An 18,731-nucleotide genomic window follows, 5' to 3' on the forward strand; every position below is an offset into this window, starting at 1 on the left:
ACCCATTCTAAATGCTCATGTGAACGGCATCAGCGTTTCTCACAGATTCGCGTTTAAAGTCTGTGTAGAGAGAATGGTGTCGTCTTAGCGGCCCCTAATTTAATAACAAATGATCATTGCGACGGAAGCAAATCAATTAAAACTAACTTTAGATGGAAATAACTTAACTCTGCTGTAAAGCCGAAACAATCTGTTACCTTAAATTATACGCTTATCTCTGTAAAGCTGCTTTGAGACAATCTACATTGTTAAAAGCGCTATATAAATGAAGATGACTTGACTTGACTTGACACCGACACACAGCTTTTCCAAGGTTTGGCCAGATTTGGCCAGGCTCTAACTATAAACCGGAGAGTCGTCTCAAAAGATCAAGATAATGTTCTTTCTCTCAAGGAGAGCTACACTTTAATCTAGCTGGAAAGTAAGGCTTTAACAAAGAAATGGTCCCTTAAACTATTAGCTTCAATGACCCCTATATGTTTTAACACGTTGAAGACCAAAACACAAACAAGTCCCTATTTCATTTCTGGAAGCCGGGCTAAATAAGCAAGCACTGTTAGATATCAAATACAGACATTAAATAATACATGAAAAGAACATTTCAGTAATAACACTGGTAACTTCTATAACAAAGTAAAATCTCCAGAGAAGTCATTCAACTTATTTGATATTTAGATTATAACTCATTACATATACATTGAAGCAGCAGAGTGGATTCCTATCCACCCCCCTCAGTATGTATAAATACTGGCATTATTTTTCTGTGAATGCTGAAGATGCTTTTGATATTTTTAATTTTCCATTACAATTTCAATGTCTTTCCAGTAGAGGGCAGCAATGATTTGTTAAAGTGAAAGTGAAGTGACGAGAAGGCCCAGTTTGGTCAGAATTTGTCAGAATTTGTCCATTTAAACATCCAAGTTAGTGCACACACATTAGGAGCAGTGAGTAGTGAAAATGGTGTTACAAGTTACACCATTGATTACCTGATCTTCTCCTCTTCATCATGAAGAAGAGTAGAAACCGTTTGACTGCCTGAACTCTAGTGTTTACTGCAGACAGAATACAAGAGAGACATTTTATAATCAGCAGTGGATTCCAATCCACCCCCTTCAATGCGCACACTATAAGGTTGCTAGTAGTGGTTGTATGATGTATGTATATGATTTGGTAATGGGGGAGAGCCTATACACTGGTCAAATTTAGACTGACTTACTGAATTTTTTGAACGTTTAAAAATGATTGGTAGCTCAGGAGATGCCCGTAAGGCACTCTGCTCGGCTCGTAGTTTCTCATACATGATGCAATCTACAACCATATGACCATAAACGATTCCACGATTTCTCCCAACGGAGAAAAAAAGAAAACCACTGAAATTGATCTTCTCCAACGGCAAAGATTCCACTGTGTACACCCGGCAAATTTCTAGTTGATGGTGTATTTGATGTGTTTTATTCATTTTTAATGCAGAACGAGACTTAACACATAACACACAAGAAATTTAATTAGTGGTTCTTGCTAAGTGTCAATATTTCCATTACTCATTTTACACATTAAACTCATATTTACATTCAGAAACCACTAGGCAATATTTTTACACACCAGTCAGAACCAAAAAAAAACAATCACATGTGAAGTCATTGGCTTTGGATAGAAAAAAAATGCATGTTCAGGAATTGATTAAAATGTGAGAGTATTCTTTTTATCTGCATATGCTAACTGTAATAATTTATGTAGATGACATAGGTCATAGTTATTCTGATCTGACTGCCCAGGTGAAAAAGACGTACTGTTAAATGTATTAAAAATGCATTAAAGTATATTTGTATTGTACTAAAAACATACTCAAGTAATTTTTTTATATATTTAAAACACTGCAAGAATTAACAACAAACAGCTCCAGATTTTTTTCAGCATTAGTTCTTTATTTTTAAAGAAGAAATATGAAAAGTTAAACATGCTGTTGTCACTAAAACACAGTTTTAGTGTGTTTTCTTTACAGTAAGCACGCTCTGCCCAAGATTGTGAATGAGATATTGAGTGATTCCAGGAAGCATGAAAGTTTTCTTGGATTAACATTAGATAGAAGTTTCTTCTTCTTCAACAGATATAACAGTTAAATACACACAAAACATTTTACTTAAGCTAAGTGTGTTCATCTTTCACTGTATTGATTTCTCAACAAAGGTATGCTAAAAGACAGATTCAAATGAATTGATTTGTATTGTCACAATACCTCCAGATAGCAAGCAAAAGACACTGTCACAATTGGCCAATTAAATATAGATAGCCTAATGTTGATTATGACTTCTAATAAATCACTCAGGTGTTTTGCTTCTCATTCTGCAGCATTTGTAAATCAGCATGCCCGTCACTATCAGATATGGACAAGCTGCCAGTGCAGAACTGAGTATGTGGAGGACAGAGATCTGAGAGTCTGAATGAGAGCCTGAAAAAGAGACACACAAACACTTTATATCATGCGCTATATCTGAACGAGGGCATATGAAGAAATAAATCAGCTCACAGTTTCATGGACTCTCACCTCTGACTGAGATCCAGCTCTTGGGAGACTCTCCTCTCTCTGGGTGTTTGCAGTAGTAGAAACCCTCATGTGACTTTGAGACAGTCGGGATGATCATCTCTGTAGTTTGATTCTGGATGAGTGATCCATCTTTATAGAAATCAGCTCTGAGTTTTGGTGGGCTTATATATGGATATAAACAGCGTAGAGTCAGATTATCTCCTTTAGTCACAGGATGAACAGGACTCTCCAGAATCACACCAACTACAGAAACACAGGAGACATGCAATATTTGCAAATAGTCAGAATAGCTGATTGTGTTGAGAAGCTTTCACTGTTTTGCTGACAACACTCAACTGTATATTTCCTCATATATTTATTGGACCAAACGGTTACATTGTCTTCTAAAGTTAAGCACTTGGGTGTTATGTTTGATAGCAATCTTTCTTTTGATAATCCCATTGTCAGTGTTAACAGTCTTTTATTTTTTCACCTAGAAATGTTGCCAAAACTATGACATATACTGTCTAATGTTGAAAAGCTAATTAATTCGTTCATGACATCAATACCAGATTATCATAATGCTTTGTTGGATAGATATCACGCAGGCTCTAGGAGCTCCCTTACTAGATCCTAGAAATATGATCAGATCAGCCCCATTTTAACATCTCTAAATTTGATTTAGACTAAAATTGAATGTGGAGTATATGCTTTGCGCTCAAGTGCACACATAAAGCTTGCCGCAAAGCACTGGCAAAAGTAGCCTAATGATTATGAATGTGTTAGGAAAAAATAGCAAAGAGACATTTTAATTGTTTATTTATAATAATAATAATGTTTATTAATAAAGTAATGAGTGTTGGCTGCGAGAATGAAGTTGACGTTGCTGACTCGTTATCTCCGCTGTATAGTGAACGTGTGCCTATAGAGATAAATGCACCTTTCATTTGGATTACATAATCAGAGAGTATTTGTTTTCAATTCAACTTGGTTCATTTAAAAGTAGACATTTCAAGCTTTCTATATGCCTATGTCTCATGTCTGTGAGGCAGCGTCTGTCCACACTGGACTGAAGATGCGTCAAAATCAATCAAAACCCAAAGCCAATCAGAACAGCGTGTGGGCGAGTTTCACTGGCAAGTGCACAGCACCAGAGAGTGATCTTGACGGCACTGGCAAGAAAATAGATAAGTAGGCTATATAATCAAATTCACAAATATTACACCATTTAAACTATATTAAAAATACATAGGCTGAGTTAGTAAAACAATCTTTGTCAAAAAATGCACTTGTTTGTTCACAGTTTGAACGTCCCTGTTTCCATTTGTTTAATTTCAAGATCTGAGGAGAATTATCCATTGCTGTTGTTACAGCTACAAAGCTGGGAGCACTAAATGATATTCAAAGTCACATTGCATGCTTTTAACATTAAATAAAGCACATAAACAGTACCTGAAATGATCATTGCCACACTTTTTGTTTGTTGTTCCAGCCGCGATGTCGCAGAAAATAGAAACCGTTTCTAAAATCGCCGCGTGTTGCCGTCGCGGCTGGTTAGGACAAAAACTATTAAAATGGAAAAGATACCTTTTATGTCGCGGCGTCGCGTCGCGCCGCTTTGCGTGTAGTTAGGACATGGTGTGTTACACACTGGGTGCTTCTCATTTCTTATTCGTGAATCCTCGTTTCCTTCCCACGCGAGGACGAAGGAATCGAATGTAACTTTTTTTATACATTGGAATACTTGATCACTCAAGCGTCACTTCATGGCGTCATCAGCAGCGCTCAAAGGATCTGCCCTTATATTGTTGAAGTTTGTTTATTTAAGAAATTCATAAAAAATAATTATAAAGCAAGATACCCTGTTGAAATATGTGAGATGTGTGGTTTATATATACTGCAAAGGTAAAGTATAAATTAAAATGATTGTGACCGATGTGAGGAGAATTTAGACGTGCGTCATGTTTAAGTCGATAAAACTCTTCCGCATAGGATACACCTGTGTATCCTCGCTCATGACTCCTCAGGAAGCCTCCAAACTCCTCGATCCTCGACTCCTCGCGGTGCAATTAGAGAATTGAGATGTCCTTCAAGATTGCTGAGCTCGATCGGTTTCCGGGTCATATGATGGAGGATGGAGGAGAGAGGAGGGATATTGAGCATAGATATCATATAAAGGCTAGATGTCTTAAGGCGGAGTCACTTACGGCATCACCGGCGGCCATCTTACTACAGGGCTCTGTGAATTAAGGTGAGTGATCAGCATGCACACAAATCCTCTTATCTCAGTGAAATCTTGACGGATTTACAAACGGTTTGGTTTCTTACAAACGTCATTACCGTGGCTATAATTCTTTCATATGGAAGTCCATTTGTATAATTTTTCAGATGTATGCAGTTTCATAGCTACATCTCTGACGTTTATAACAAACCAAACCGTTTGAAAATCGGTAGAAAATTGAGCAAGTTATGGTTATTTAAAAGTACATGCACCATGTTACGAGTGAGCGAGCACCCTGTCGTAAGATGGCCGCTGTGTGCGGACGTCGACCTCCATTGGCCAGCAGCGCGGACGAGACATCTAGCCTTTATATGATATCTATGATATTGAGAAGCACCCACTACAGTCTCATGTGTAAGTCACGCCTCTGAGCGTAACCACCATAAAATAGTGTTTTTTTCTTGATGCCTCACAATGGTTCATCCACAATGGTTCATCCACAATCAATGCATGCTTATGGGCTCACTGACTTACCCCTCAGGTATTGAAATTTGGCACCAAATGACAAGACATTTTTTGATACTCTATGGTATTGAGGCAATTTGGTCAGTGCCTAAAAAGTATCGAGCCCTAATATTGACTGTATAACAACATTTATTATTTTAATAGATTTACAGTGTAATCTTAATAAATTACGTCAATACACACACACAGTTATTTTTACATATAGTTATTTTAGACAAAACTTCAAAAAGGTTGAAGATCCCTGATCTAATGCTTCTTGCACCAATCTGCGTATGCCTTGTTTGTAACCTACGAGTTAAATTAAAAAATATGGAAATAAAGACTCACTGTGTACAGTGATATTAACAGGATGATAGTTCTCCCCAGATTCAGACTGACACCAGTAAACTCCAGTGTCTGATGGGACAGTGGTGCTGATTGTACATGTAGATCCTGTTTGTGATCCCCACATTGATGATGAACAATCTTCCAGCCGCCCGCTGTCTGTGTATCTTCTCACTGTCCATCCATCAGAGTTACTCTGGTCCTCACAGCTCAGAGAGAGAGAGACAGATGTGAAGTGTTGAGTTCTGCTGGGACTGATGATCAGAGACACTGGAGGAGAAACGCCTGACAAGACAATTACAGCTATAATTTGGAAGTGTTAAACTTGAGCTTCAAAACTCTCTTTTTCAAAAATGAAAAATACTCACCAGTGACCCACAGTGGTTGTGTGTTGCTGTATGTTGAGTAAACGGCTGTTTTATCTCTCTCTGCTCTGCACACATAAACTCCTGTGTGTTTTAGATCAGCAGAACTGACAGTGTATTTTCCTCCAGCTCCTCTGCTGCTGTCTGAGAGGAGGGCATAATCATTCCTGCTCCCTGTATAAAGTCAGGATGTTAGGATGTCATCTTAAAGATGTATTTCTGCATAATCTGACCTTTAAAAGCCAATATAACTTTTGTAAATGTTACAGTTCTGTCTCCTAGCCCAGCCTCATATGCAGAGATAAATATAAGTCATTTGTAGGTTGATTGCCAAGGGAAGTGTAAACACTGGCACTATTAGCCAATTGCAAGAGTTTGGGTAAAAATGTTATTGATGTAATCCTTGGTCAGGTTGATTAAGTCATATTGACTTGAATAAACCCAGTTAATTTAGATGTTATCAGATGAAGCACATTATAACTGACCTGAGACAGTTTCAGTGAACCAGCTGAATGTCCAGCCTGTAGAGGAGCCGTTAACCTCACAGATCAGAGTCACTGGATCTCCTTCAGTCAACCACTTCTGAGGAGAAACACTTAAAACTGCTCTGGGAACTGAAATAGAGACATCACTCATTAATAACATGTTAAACTTGAGTGTGTTTATGAAGAGATGATCAAACTCACCTGATACTGTCAGTGTAACTTCATCACTGTGTTGTGAGCTGCTTTTTTAAGTATAAATGGTTTCTTGATTGCAAAATATACTTGCTAAATCACGTTAGACTTTAGTGTTGTTCTCCATACCTACATGATGGTGCTATACAGCAGTTTTTGTTAAAAATGTTGATGTTAGATAAACTAAAATACTATTGTTTCTGACCAGTAGGTGTTGCTGTCACCAAACCAATGAGGACTAAAACTTCTTTCTTTTTTATAGTAAAAAAAAAGTGTTACAGAGATGCATGCATTATGACTTACAGCTTTTTAATGACACGTCAACTTTGTTAGGCTGTAAATGGCGGCCATGAAAATCGACAGTGGTTGTGAAAAACAGTTCACAATTCACATATTAGACTTCAGAAACGGAAATCATCTGTTACAGTATACAGTAGACAATATTTGTGAATAATAGACTGACAATGTTAAAAAAGGCAGCGTTGTTAGATAGACAATAAGGTGTATTTAATCCTATAAATGTAACACTAATATTTGTTGATGAAATGTATGAATCAAATATAATCACCTTCAGTGTGTCCAGAGTGGATGTTTGAAATCAGCACTAAAAACACAAAGAGAAAAACTTTTTTGCTCAAAGATCTTTTTCAGACATATAACAGTAGCCTATGTGCCTATGCTTGTGAAACACCATTATAAGCTCAAATGTGAGGCTTGTCTTGTCTAGAGCTAAATTTATGAGTGCAGATGATGAATTTATTTGATAGATTTTGCTATGCAGAGAAAACTGTTTAAGTAACTTAAAGCCAACATTCTGATCACAAACAGAGGAATGAAAATAAACTCTTAATGCCTATTTACAGAACTCTGTGTCCCATTCACATCAAATGCAAACACTTAATGCATTAAAATGGCTTATAACTCTATCTTACACTTTATGAATTAAACCTAAATTGCAAAACTGTTGATAACTTGGTTATGTTTTACCTGATGATTTTCATTGATGATTTTGATGATTCTATAAATATATTTTTTTATTTTATTTATTTTTTTTATAAAATGTGTTTATGCATTTTACTACAAGGCTGTGCTTTTTGATTTAGTGTTACTATTTCAGTCATTTTAGTTTTAGGCCAGCATAGATTTATGTGCTCACTATTTCTTACAAAGAAAAATCTTTTAAAGTTATAAAGCTTTTAAAGAAACTACTCAAAAAAGTCCAGTGAAATACACTGTTTTAACCAATGTATAAGCAATTAAAAAAGATAAATGTATTTGCAATTACTGTCAACCACAGGACCAAACTGAAAGTAAATAAATTAAATAGAACACTGAAAAGATGCAAAAAAATCAAACATGAGAAAAAAAAATGGTTGCATTGCGTCTAAATGACATCAGTCCATTAATTCTGGAAGGAATTTTGTAATCCAGTGCCTTAGTGAAGTTTCATGTTGGATAAAGGTGTCTGTCATAATAAATATAATGTAATGTAAAATTCACTGACATACAGAGAAAGAATACATACAGAGAAAAAAAAATACTCACAGAGAAGAGGAAGTTGCCTGAGCTCCATACCGACTGAATAACGACAGATGGTTGAAGACACAGACTGTTAAAACCTTAACGATATATCTACAATATGAAACGCCAAAACAGTTTCTACTGACGTTCATCTGGTTCTTTCATGTATAGCTAATAATGGTACTGGCTTTAATAACAAATTCATGCAATCAAAAATAAAAGCAGAAAGTAGTGAAAACTGCTTGGTTAACAGAAACCACACGTATTGCATAATCTGGGGCAACAGAAGTAAAAGTTAAAAGCTGCCCAATTCTGCTGTGTGCAGTTCACAAAATTCGGCGGGGAAACCACGGACGTGGCAACCCTTGCCTGAAATCATCTCATCTTTAACCAGATCTCTGACACTGTGGGTGATTTACAGTATATCACCTGTGAACTGTTTATTATTCATATACCAGGACCATAGTGTGTCCGTGAATTTAGTTAGAATAAAATTATAGTTAGAATATTATGCCCACTTGTATGAATGGCTAATAGAATTAGAAATGAGCAATCATTTTACAATCAGCATCTGTTGCTGAGCTGTTATGGGAACAGTGTGATCGTAGTGAACTACAAATAACACATATGGGAAATGTTACAGATAAACTTCACATAACCAGGGGCGGACTGGCCATATGTGTGATCTGGAGAATCACAGAACGGCCGGTACTCCAGGACGGCCGGTTGGCCGGCCCACCACCCGCCACGCACGCAGTTATCACCTGTTGTTGTTTTTTTTTTCCCCACTAATCTGTTTCACACTCCAGTACTGTAGGCGGCAGCAATGCACCTTTAAGTAGGATGCTAGCTGCACTGGCTGTGGCCGCCAAGTAAGAAGCAAAGACATTAGATAAAAGCATAGAAACAAACAAACACTACGCATAACGCGGCCGCGGGTAAAAAACGGAAGAAAAAAAGGGTGGGGCTGAGAAGGCGAGAGAAAAAAAAATTGCGGAATTTAGATGAAGCCGCTAAATGTCGCAAACTAACTGGAATATTTAGCAGCACAGCCAGCAGCAGCACCTCGCAGTTAAATATTAGCAGCCAGACAGCAAGTGAGCCAGACAGCTATGCAGCAACATGCCACCAGTGATGAGGGACAGAAAGATGAGCTTGTTCCACAGGCAGATCCAGGGCAAGTGAGTATGGAACATGAGAGGAGAAAGAGAGTTACTTGCTAGGGATGATGTTAGGAAGTGATATTCAGGTTGCTACATTTTTAATGATTACAGTAGTTAAAACAGCTAAACTTAAACATTTTAGCTGTAAAATCCCACATGCAGTAGCTAATATTAAGAAATATGTTGTGCTTTTACTTTTAAAAATGTTGGTAACGTTACTGTTAATGCTTACAAACTTTGAAGATTTTGAATACAGACGTTGAATTTGTAATGGTGTATTTTCATTTAGATGTGGTATTATTACTTGTGCAGTAAGATTAATTACTGCATAAATTAATTAAGATTATTAAGTAATAAATTCATTTTAAGACAGAATGGAATAGATTGGCACAGCATATTTTATAATCTATTCCATGTTCTCTTGAAATAAAACCTGTTTTTTTTTTTTTTTTATCCATTCCATCATTTGTTTATTCAGGTTGAGCTTAGACCAAGTCCATTTATATGTGAGTATTCAAGTTAATCTAGAATAATATGCTTTTAACACAACATCTAGTCAACATCAGTGCTATTGCTATAATTTGGATGGTAGCCTATAGTATCATGAGCCACAATTTAAGTTTTGTGACACCCATGGCAGGCATTATTGTTGTTGTTGTTGAGTTTCCGTGCGCCGATTGCTTTGGGCCGGGCCTAGTCAAAAGTCCAGGGCCGTTTTTTAGTCCCAGTCCGTCCCTAAATTAATAACATAATTATCTGACTACTATAACGGTCTGAGATCTCATTTCTGCGTTCTTCAATGTTCCAGTCCTTCATGATTTCTGAATAGCCTTATTATTTAGCATTCTATAAATTTACATTTACATTTCTGGCATTAGTATTAAAGGGGTCATTAACTGTTCTCTTCGGGCCAATTGTAGCAAGATTATAGAAATATTTGCAATCAAAAACATCATTTAGAAGTAATAGGTTGTTTTCTATCCTGTTTTTACTCTCTCTTTGAAACACTCTGTTTTGGTGGTTGTGGCCTAAAAAAGGACACCCAGAAATTATTTTTATACATTAAAAAAAACCTCACAAAATGATATGATCACACTTCTTTTTCCTCAGGTTTCTATAGAACTGCTTTGCCATAGCCACAAAAAAGAGGAATGATATGTCTTTGTAGTTTTTTAATATGCTTATATTATATATATTAATTACCTTAACCTGATTGCGTAATATTTGAATGGTTGTTGCATTACTATTTTTACACTTCTACCGTTTATCACTTTCACATTTGAATCTGTTACCACACCTCTTACAGCATGAACTTCTTGGAAGTTATGACATCCAAAAAGTCAACAAAAAAAACATTCACCTCAAAAATGATCTGTAAAATATATATATATATATATTTCATGTAGATATAAGTTCATCAATTACTGCAAACCAACATTTGTTATCAGATTTGAAAAAAAAAACACCCACAAAAGTTTAAAGGTGTACAGTTTAAAACTGTATTTAGATGGAATTGTTGATAACTAGGTTGCAGAAATTGTGAGCTTTTTAAATGGCAAACTTTTTATAATTTATTTTGTTAATTAAATTACCTGCACCTGTGTGCACATGCATGCGTGTCTGTTAGATCTGTATATATCTTAAACCTTACACTTCTATTTCCTCTAAATCTATGATGTATGTATATTCATACTAATGTTAAACACCATTCAATTGTTTAAAAGAGCCCCGGATCTGATTATGCAAATGAATGTGCCTGATAAACTTTTGTAGTCAGTTCTTCTGGTTTTCTGAACTTAAGAGGTTTGTTTAACACTATTTCAATAGCCCACTTTATACATTCTACTAACTAAACGTAACTTTGCAACTACGTGTCAACAACTAGTTAGTTCACAAAATATACTAAGCAAGGCCCTGTTCTGACTGTAAGTGCCCCGTTGCAACAAACCCCAGTTACACCTTTCTTACGATGGTCCACTTCAAACATTTTAAGCAAAGTTACATATATTAAAATGTTTGAAGTGGACCATCGTAAGAAAGGTGTAACTGGGGTTTGTTGCAACGGGGCACTTATAGTCAGAACAGGGCCTTGCTTAGTATATTTTGTTCAAATATCAATTTACCAATGTATGAATAACCCAGACTGCAAGTGTGAGTACTGGGTAAAGTACACAGGCTAGTGGAAAGTGGGTTGTAAATTGTGCCTTAGGAAAGCTGCTACTGTAATTGTAAAGTATCAGCTATTACTGGCCGCTGAATGCCTGTAGGAGGCGCTGTTGCCATGTATGTATGACTGAAACTGTTGATTAGGTGTGTAACATTTTTTAAATGTTAAAGCTACAATATGAAATATGTATTTTTTTATTTGTATTATTTTTATAACCTCTTACAATAACAAAGGTGTAGGTTGATGACGCATAAGCGGAATTATGGAACTTGAGGTCATGCCGATGGATCTAATAATGTTTATGGATGAGTGAAACTATTCATGTTTTTTAACATGACTGTGGTATGAAGCAGGGCTCGATTGCTAATGAGAGACAGATATCAGCGCCACATGCGAGTCTCACAGATATAAAGGAATAAAGACATTTGATTCTACCGAACTACCCGCAAGTGCTGAATTACTACTCACTCACACAGATCCGTTTATTTGACATATTAAACTTGTGAGGTAACGCAGCACTGTTTCACTTTACACTAAACAGAGTGTGTTGAAAGTTATAATGTTATTTGTGTTAGTTTGTTGGCTGTATGAGATTAGCAGTAAACTAGATCAACATTAGAATAACATACTGATCATATTCTAACATGTCATCATGTTGTTGAGCTATATAACATTGATTTGTTTATGTACATTTTGCTCACCTGTCTAATAAAGTATGCAAGAGCGGCGTCTCTGTCAAGTCAAAGTTAGTCGTGGACGTGGAGCTCTCGGCATCTCTAAAATCCTGATATTGATCCTCATTTTAGTTCTTGTGTCCTAAAGTCTGCTTGCCATGGTCCATAATGTTAGAACGAAACAACAACAAGCGTGAGCGTGCCGCTAGACGTAACACAGTTGTCCATGTCTGTTGCCAACTATGGCAGAACAAGCGGTAACCAGGGAACACGCGGATATTACGTCATTGACAGGCGACAATGACCAGGGACGAGCCATTATTTACAATTGCAATTTCTCTGAAATTAAAAATCTTTGGGAACTTTTGTGATATTGTAAGTACAAAACAGCAGGAAATATATCACAGTGCAAGCGATTTTTAGATATTTTATTACAAAAATCGTACATATTGTACCTTTAAAATTAAAATTGAACATACATACATATACATACATACATACATATACACTCACCTAAAGGATTATTAGGAACACCATACTAATACTGTGTTTGACCCCCTTTCGCCTTCACAACTGCCTTTATTCTACGAGGAATTGAAAGCATTCTTTAGAAATGTTGGCCCATATTGATAGGATAGCATCTTGCAGTTGATGGAGATTTGTGGGATGCACATCCAGGGCACGAAGCTCCCGTTCCCACATCGCAAAGATGCTCTATTGGGTTGAGATCTGGTGACTGTGGGGGCCATTTTAGTACAGTGAACTCATTGTCATGTTCAAGAAACCAATTTGAAATGATTCGAGCTTTGTGACATGGTGCATTATCCTGCTGGAAGTAGCCATCTGAGGATGGGTACATGGTGGTCATAAAGGGATGGACATGGTCAGAAACAATGCTCAGGTAGGCCGTGGCATTTAAACGATGCCCAATTGGCACTAAGGGGCCTAAAGTGTGCCAAGAAAACATCCCCCACACCATTACACCACCACCACCAGCCTGCACAGTGGTAACAAGCCATGATGGATCCATGTTCTCATTCTGTTTATGCCAAATTCTGACTCTACCATCTGAATGTCTCAACAGAAATCGAGACTCATCAGACCAGGCAACATTTTTTCAGTCTTTAACTGTCCAATTTTGGTGAGCTCGTGCAAATTGTAGCCTCTGTTTCCTATTTGTAGTGGAGATGAGTGGTACCCGGTGGAGTCTTCTGCTGTTGTAGCCCATCAGCCTCAAGGTTGTGCGTGTTGTGGCTTCACAAATGCTTTGCTGCATACCTCGGTTGTAACGAGTGGTTATTTCAGTCAAAGTTGCTCTTCTATCAGCTTGAATCAGTCGGCCCATTCTCCTCTGACCTCTAGCATCAACAAGGCATTTTCGCCCACAGGAATGCCGCATACTGGATGTTTTTCCCTTTTCACACCATTCTTTGTAAACCCTAGAAATGGTTGTGTGTGAAAATCCCAGTAACTGAGCAGATTGTGAAATACTCAGACCGGCCCGTCTGGCACCAACAACCATGCCATGCTCAAAATTGCTTAAATCACCTTTCTTTCCTATTCTGACATTCAGTTTGGAGTTCAGGAGATTGTCTTGACCAGGACCACACCCCTAAATGCATTGAAGCAACTACTATGTGATTGGTTGATTAGATAATTGCATTAATGAGAAATTGAACAGGTGTTCCTAATAATCATTTAGGTGAGTGTATATATATAAAATGAAATAAAAACACTGCAAAATAAGCAGTTTCTCTAGATTTACTATTTATACTGTACATATCTGTTAAAATATATAATGTATAAAATAAATTTTTTGACAACATTTCTTCCAAATTTCAAATAAAAATATTGTATTTGCAGAAAATGACAACTGGTCAAAATAATGAAAAAAGATTTTTGTTTTCAGACCTTGAATAATGCCAGCCGAACTTAGCCCCACCCACAAACATTTTAGGTTGGGAAGTTCTGAGTATGACGGCGTCAGGCTACTGAATAAGGCAAAGGAAACAAGTTTATGTTCGTTTTTAAACAACAAATTACTAATGTTTTAACTTTAAGAGTTCAGAAATTAATATTTGGATGAATAGCCCTGATTTCCAATAATAGCTTTTTATGCGTCTTGGCAAGCTCCCTATCAGTCGGTCACATTACTGTTGGGCGATTTTATGCCACTCCTGGCGAGAAAATTCAAGCAGCTCGGAGTTGTTTGATGCCTTGTGACCGTCCATCTTACTCTCGATCATTCCAGAGGTTTTCAGGGGTTCAGGTCTGGATGTTGTGATGGCCATGACAGGGTCTTGATCTGGTGGTCCTCAATCCACACTTTGATTGGCATGGCTGTGTGGATTGGAGCATTGTCCTGCGGGATAAAAACAATCCTTCGAGTTGAGGAACATTATCAGAGCATAAGCATTGTCAGAGATAAATTAAAGTATTACGGGTTTGGAATGACATGAGGGTGAGTATATGATGACATAATTTTCATTTTGGGGTGAACTATCCCTTTAACTGTATATGGTTCTCCTCTTCTAGGCCTCTCACAGAGGATGTGTGAAAGGTCAATAACCTGAATGAAAACAGGAAGCAGTTTTGTTCTTGAATAAACAGCAAATACACAACCATACTGTGCCTATAACTGTGCTAATGTCCATTCTTGTCAAATGGATACAGCCAGTGCTTATAAATAAGGCAAGCATCACTGTAACTATAGCTCATAATTAGGAATTTCAATAAAATATTAGTATTAAACTTTGGCCCACGTCGTTTGTGCTATTGACATGAATGATATCTCAAATAATCCAGGTTGTTAAGGGAAGATGTACTAATATTGTTCTAATCTATTAGATTTACAAACTGCACCTGATGGACGATAAAGCAGGCACAAAATATGCCAAAGATTACAAGCAACCAAAGTCATATTTACAGACCAGAACATCATAGAGACTAGCAACCAGAAACCCCTAGAAATAACCAAGAACACCATAGCAAGCACTGATAACCTCAAACACTACATAGAAATTCCCTAACATAATTTATAACCTCAAGTACCACTCACTTTATTCATAAGATGTACAAATCTAGTGATTGTGGTTACTGTGGATGACCCCAGCAACTGTGACAATATGTACTTAGGAAAATGTGAAGGATTCATCAAAATATCATAATCTGGGGTCATCGATACAGAGAGAAGCATCATGTTTGGTGTGTTCGTCATGTACTCCTCTGCTTTCAGACATCACGCCTCCAACGCAGTGTGAAGCGATGACACATGCCCTATTGGTCTTGTGGTTTTCTTAGCGGAAGAGGTGGTTATTGGGGAGTTCCTGGTTAAAATTAAACCCTATATAAGCACTCAAGATGAAAGTAGAGATGAAAGTGCATGAGGAGCTGCTGAGGAAGAGAAAGGACAGCTCACTGACAGAACACTGTGTACTGATTATTAATCACTGATAGAGTAGCATTTACTTGATCACCATCAACAAGCAACCATTACTAACATTTTGTTGAAAGGGGCCGATATTTATTAAACCCAATTCTCATCAAAGTATCACCAAGTTTATAAACATTTTTTGTGTTGATTCAGAAATAATAACTACAATTATACAGAATGAAGTGTACATTTGATTTGCTAAAACTAATGTTAAGCTATTATATTAATACACAGTTGTTATTACCATATACTCAATCAGCAGTAAACAAAGTAGGTTTCAGGAACATCACAGCCATGTAATTCAGTTTAAAATCAGCCAATCACAGCGATGTGTATGTAGGCACTGTCTCCTCTTACAGGACTTTTCAGTATTTCACCATTACAGTTTCATTTTAATCTGACCTTTAAAAAATGAAAAAGTATGCACATATCTGTCACAGTTATGTTCAGTTTGCTTTAGTATTCATGGACTTTTAGTTTGTATTCCCTAGTTTTCTGTCTTCCTTTGTTCACTTTCCCACTCCTCCTTTGTTTCCATGGTCACCATCATTATGAGTTTGTTTGGTTCCGATGTGTTTAATTAATTAGCGTTGTTTGGATGTGTACTCAATTTTCTCCTTTTCCTCATTCAGTGTCCAGTGTTTATTTTGTGAACCCTTATGTTGTGTTTTAACTTTCTTCAGTCTGTGCTACAGCCTTGTGACAATATCTTTTGCATTTTATAATAATAAATTATACTCATAGCACTACAATACAAGAAGAAAATTTAACAGACTATATGTCAACCCCAACAGGTGAGGGGTTGTCACCTTTGACCCCCGCTTCCAGATTGTTTGTGTTGCACAGTCTTATGACCACCATTTGTTGTGTGATAATGAAGTGATTGTGCTGGATTGTTTTTCGATGCTTCCTTTCGTCTCTATTGGTTCACACCTACATGCCCTTGAATTTCTGAGAAGAAGAGAAAGCTTTAAGAAAACTTAAAGTGATATGCACTTCAAAGAGCATAAAACAAAGAGCATACCTGAAAATAAAATCTTTTCTCCCAGAAAGACAAGATGGAGACAGTTGAAGATTTTAGCTTTGATCACATAATAATGAACCTTTAGAGGTGTCATATCCTGCCTAACTTTTAATATATGTTTGATACTTCCAGGAAGGGCAATGCATTGCAAAACAAACAGACAACAACACCCCTCCACAGACAGAAAGGGATGGCCCCAGTGAACCTGGAAACAAACTTAATTTCAATTTGGCAACTGGACTGCATGCATCTCACTTTAACTCGTGCAATTTCTCTTAAAACTTAAAACCTGACTTCAAAGTACTCAATTATCTTACAACAATGCTTCATTTATCATCAGTGCTTCTTACTTCTTAAACTCTGATTTGTGATGTATTGTTTCATTCACAGACATTATGGTTGGTGTGCATGCTGAAAAAAGATCCCTGACATAACATCTCTTCTGTTCAGAAATTCAAAGGCCTGTAAGTGTGAACCTGTTTTTCGTGATGCATGGAAAAAGCACAATCAAATCCTGATCTCACAACAAATGGTCTTTACAGATTGTACAACAACACAAACAGTCCGGAAGCAGAGGTCAAAGGCTAAAAAATAAAACAAATAATATATAATGCATGATCTATATAATAATAACAACAGCCAGGTTTCAATTGCAGATTTGCGCAAAACTTTTGCGATATTTTCAAAATGTCGATAAAAATTTTTTTGCGAAATTACACCTTTTCCATTAACCGATGTTATGCGACTAAAACGTTTTTTTTTTTTTTCTCTCGCGATAAGTGGTTCCAAACATGGCAACGGATGTTTGTAGTTTTAGGCCTATGTATCGCAGCTACTGCACTAGCCATTATTTTAAATCAAAGGAGACATAGGCGTGTTATCCAAGCATTAATGTCAGGAAAACCCCTTATATGTTCCCTCGTATCTGCTTCAAGGTCTTGGTAAATGTGGCATTTCTTTGTTGTTTAGAATTCCCGCAATTCTTTTGTCTTTTATGAGTTTAATAAAAAAACTCTGTCTCGTCTTCTGTCCAAACATACCGCGTCATCTTTAAAGAATGATCGACTCCTACGCCAGGTGACCTGTAAATGTGAAAAAACTGTTTCCATTGCAGTTTTGCGAAATATTCCTTTCGAATTGCCTGGAAAACCACCTCATGCAAGCGTAAAAACTTTTCTGCGATATATGGGAATTTTTGCAAAACTGACGTGTTTCCATTGGCTGTAGGCTATATTTTCAATTCATAATTTCAGTTTTCACACCTTGAAGGGTGATGGAAATGCAGCTATAGATAATTAAATATTAAAAACTTTTCTGTTTTAAGAAACTGTGTTTTGAGCAGATTCTTAAAACACGTCAAGTGAAGGAGCATTCCTAATGGAAGCAGGTAATGAATTCCATAACTTCAGAACCATGGTTTTGATTTTTCAAAGAGGCTGATACAGAGAAAGCGACCCAGAATGAGCAAAGTGAATGAGAAGGTATGGATGGTGTAACCGAATTACTAATATAAACTGAGGCAAATTTGTGTATTGCTTTGTAAGTTAAAAAATAATTTTGATTTGTGTTATAGAATATTAAATAAAACAAACACACCCGAATGAAAGACTATGTTAGAGAAATTAAGAAAAACTGTGACACTATATTTTACAGTGAATATATTTGTTTCTGATGATATATCCTGTGGCTTCCTTCACATCTCTCTATTAGATATTCATGTTCTCTTGTGCTGCAGTATTCCCCAAGTGTGGGGTTGTTTTATAAATACTGTGCACCAAAATCCCTGTTCCAACAAACATCGTACCATGGGAATAAACCATTTCTCAGCACTCATTCTCTTGCTGTCAGCAGTGTGTAGGACAAGAGCAGAATAAGAGGAAGAGCTGTGAGTTTCAGTAGTACAAGATAAACATGTATACGAGAACACTGAGCAGAACTGGATTTGATACTTGAAATGACAGCAGTACAGTTTGGGCTCAGGAAGATTTATTTTTTTTATTTTATTTTTTTATGAAAATAATGCTTTTATTCAGCAAGGACACATTGAATTGATCAAAAGTGACAAAGACTTTAACATTGTTACCAACAAATCTATTGAAAATAAATGCTGTTC

General features: G+C 36.8%; 1 protein-coding gene across 2 annotated transcripts; it reads right to left on the reverse strand.

Annotated features, from left to right (window-relative positions):
- Positions 1-1,911: 1,911 nt before the first annotated feature.
- Positions 1,912-8,391, reverse strand: LOC308693517 (uncharacterized protein). 2 transcript variants are annotated; one of them, XM_081370440.1, is made up of 7 exons: positions 8,182-8,391; positions 7,205-7,240; positions 6,445-6,573; positions 5,963-6,133; positions 5,598-5,879; positions 2,546-2,788; positions 1,912-2,449 (listed from the first exon to the last, which is right to left on the reverse strand). In XM_081370440.1, exons 1-7 carry the CDS (start codon positions 8,207-8,209, stop codon positions 2,319-2,321), a joined length of 1,020 nt encoding a protein of 339 aa, XP_081226566.1. In that variant the 5' UTR covers positions 8,210-8,391; the 3' UTR covers positions 1,912-2,318. The 2 variants fall into 2 exon arrangements, with proteins under 2 accessions (XP_081226566.1, XP_081226567.1); XM_081370441.1 differs by having other exon boundaries at positions 5,963-6,103; positions 8,182-8,390.
- Between the last annotated feature and the right edge of the window lie 10,340 nt (positions 8,392-18,731).

The sequence above is a fragment of the Scardinius erythrophthalmus genome, assembly GCF_964197995.2.
Source record: "Scardinius erythrophthalmus genome assembly, chromosome: 1".
NCBI lineage: Eukaryota > Metazoa > Chordata > Actinopteri > Cypriniformes > Leuciscidae > Scardinius > Scardinius erythrophthalmus.

Excerpts from the sequence above, each read along its gene's own strand:
- LOC308693517 (XM_081370440.1), bottom strand. The coding sequence starts at position 8,209 with ATGGAGCTCAGGCAACTTCCTCTTCTCT. Across the intron at positions 5,880-5,962 it reads ACAACCACTGTGGGTCACTG|GCGTTTCTCCTCCAGTGTCT; the intron begins GTGAGTATTTTT and ends TTGTCTTGTCAG. Across the intron at positions 2,450-2,545 it reads GAGCTGGATCTCAGTCAGAG|GCTCTCATTCAGACTCTCAG; the intron begins GTGAGAGTCCAT and ends TCTCTTTTTCAG.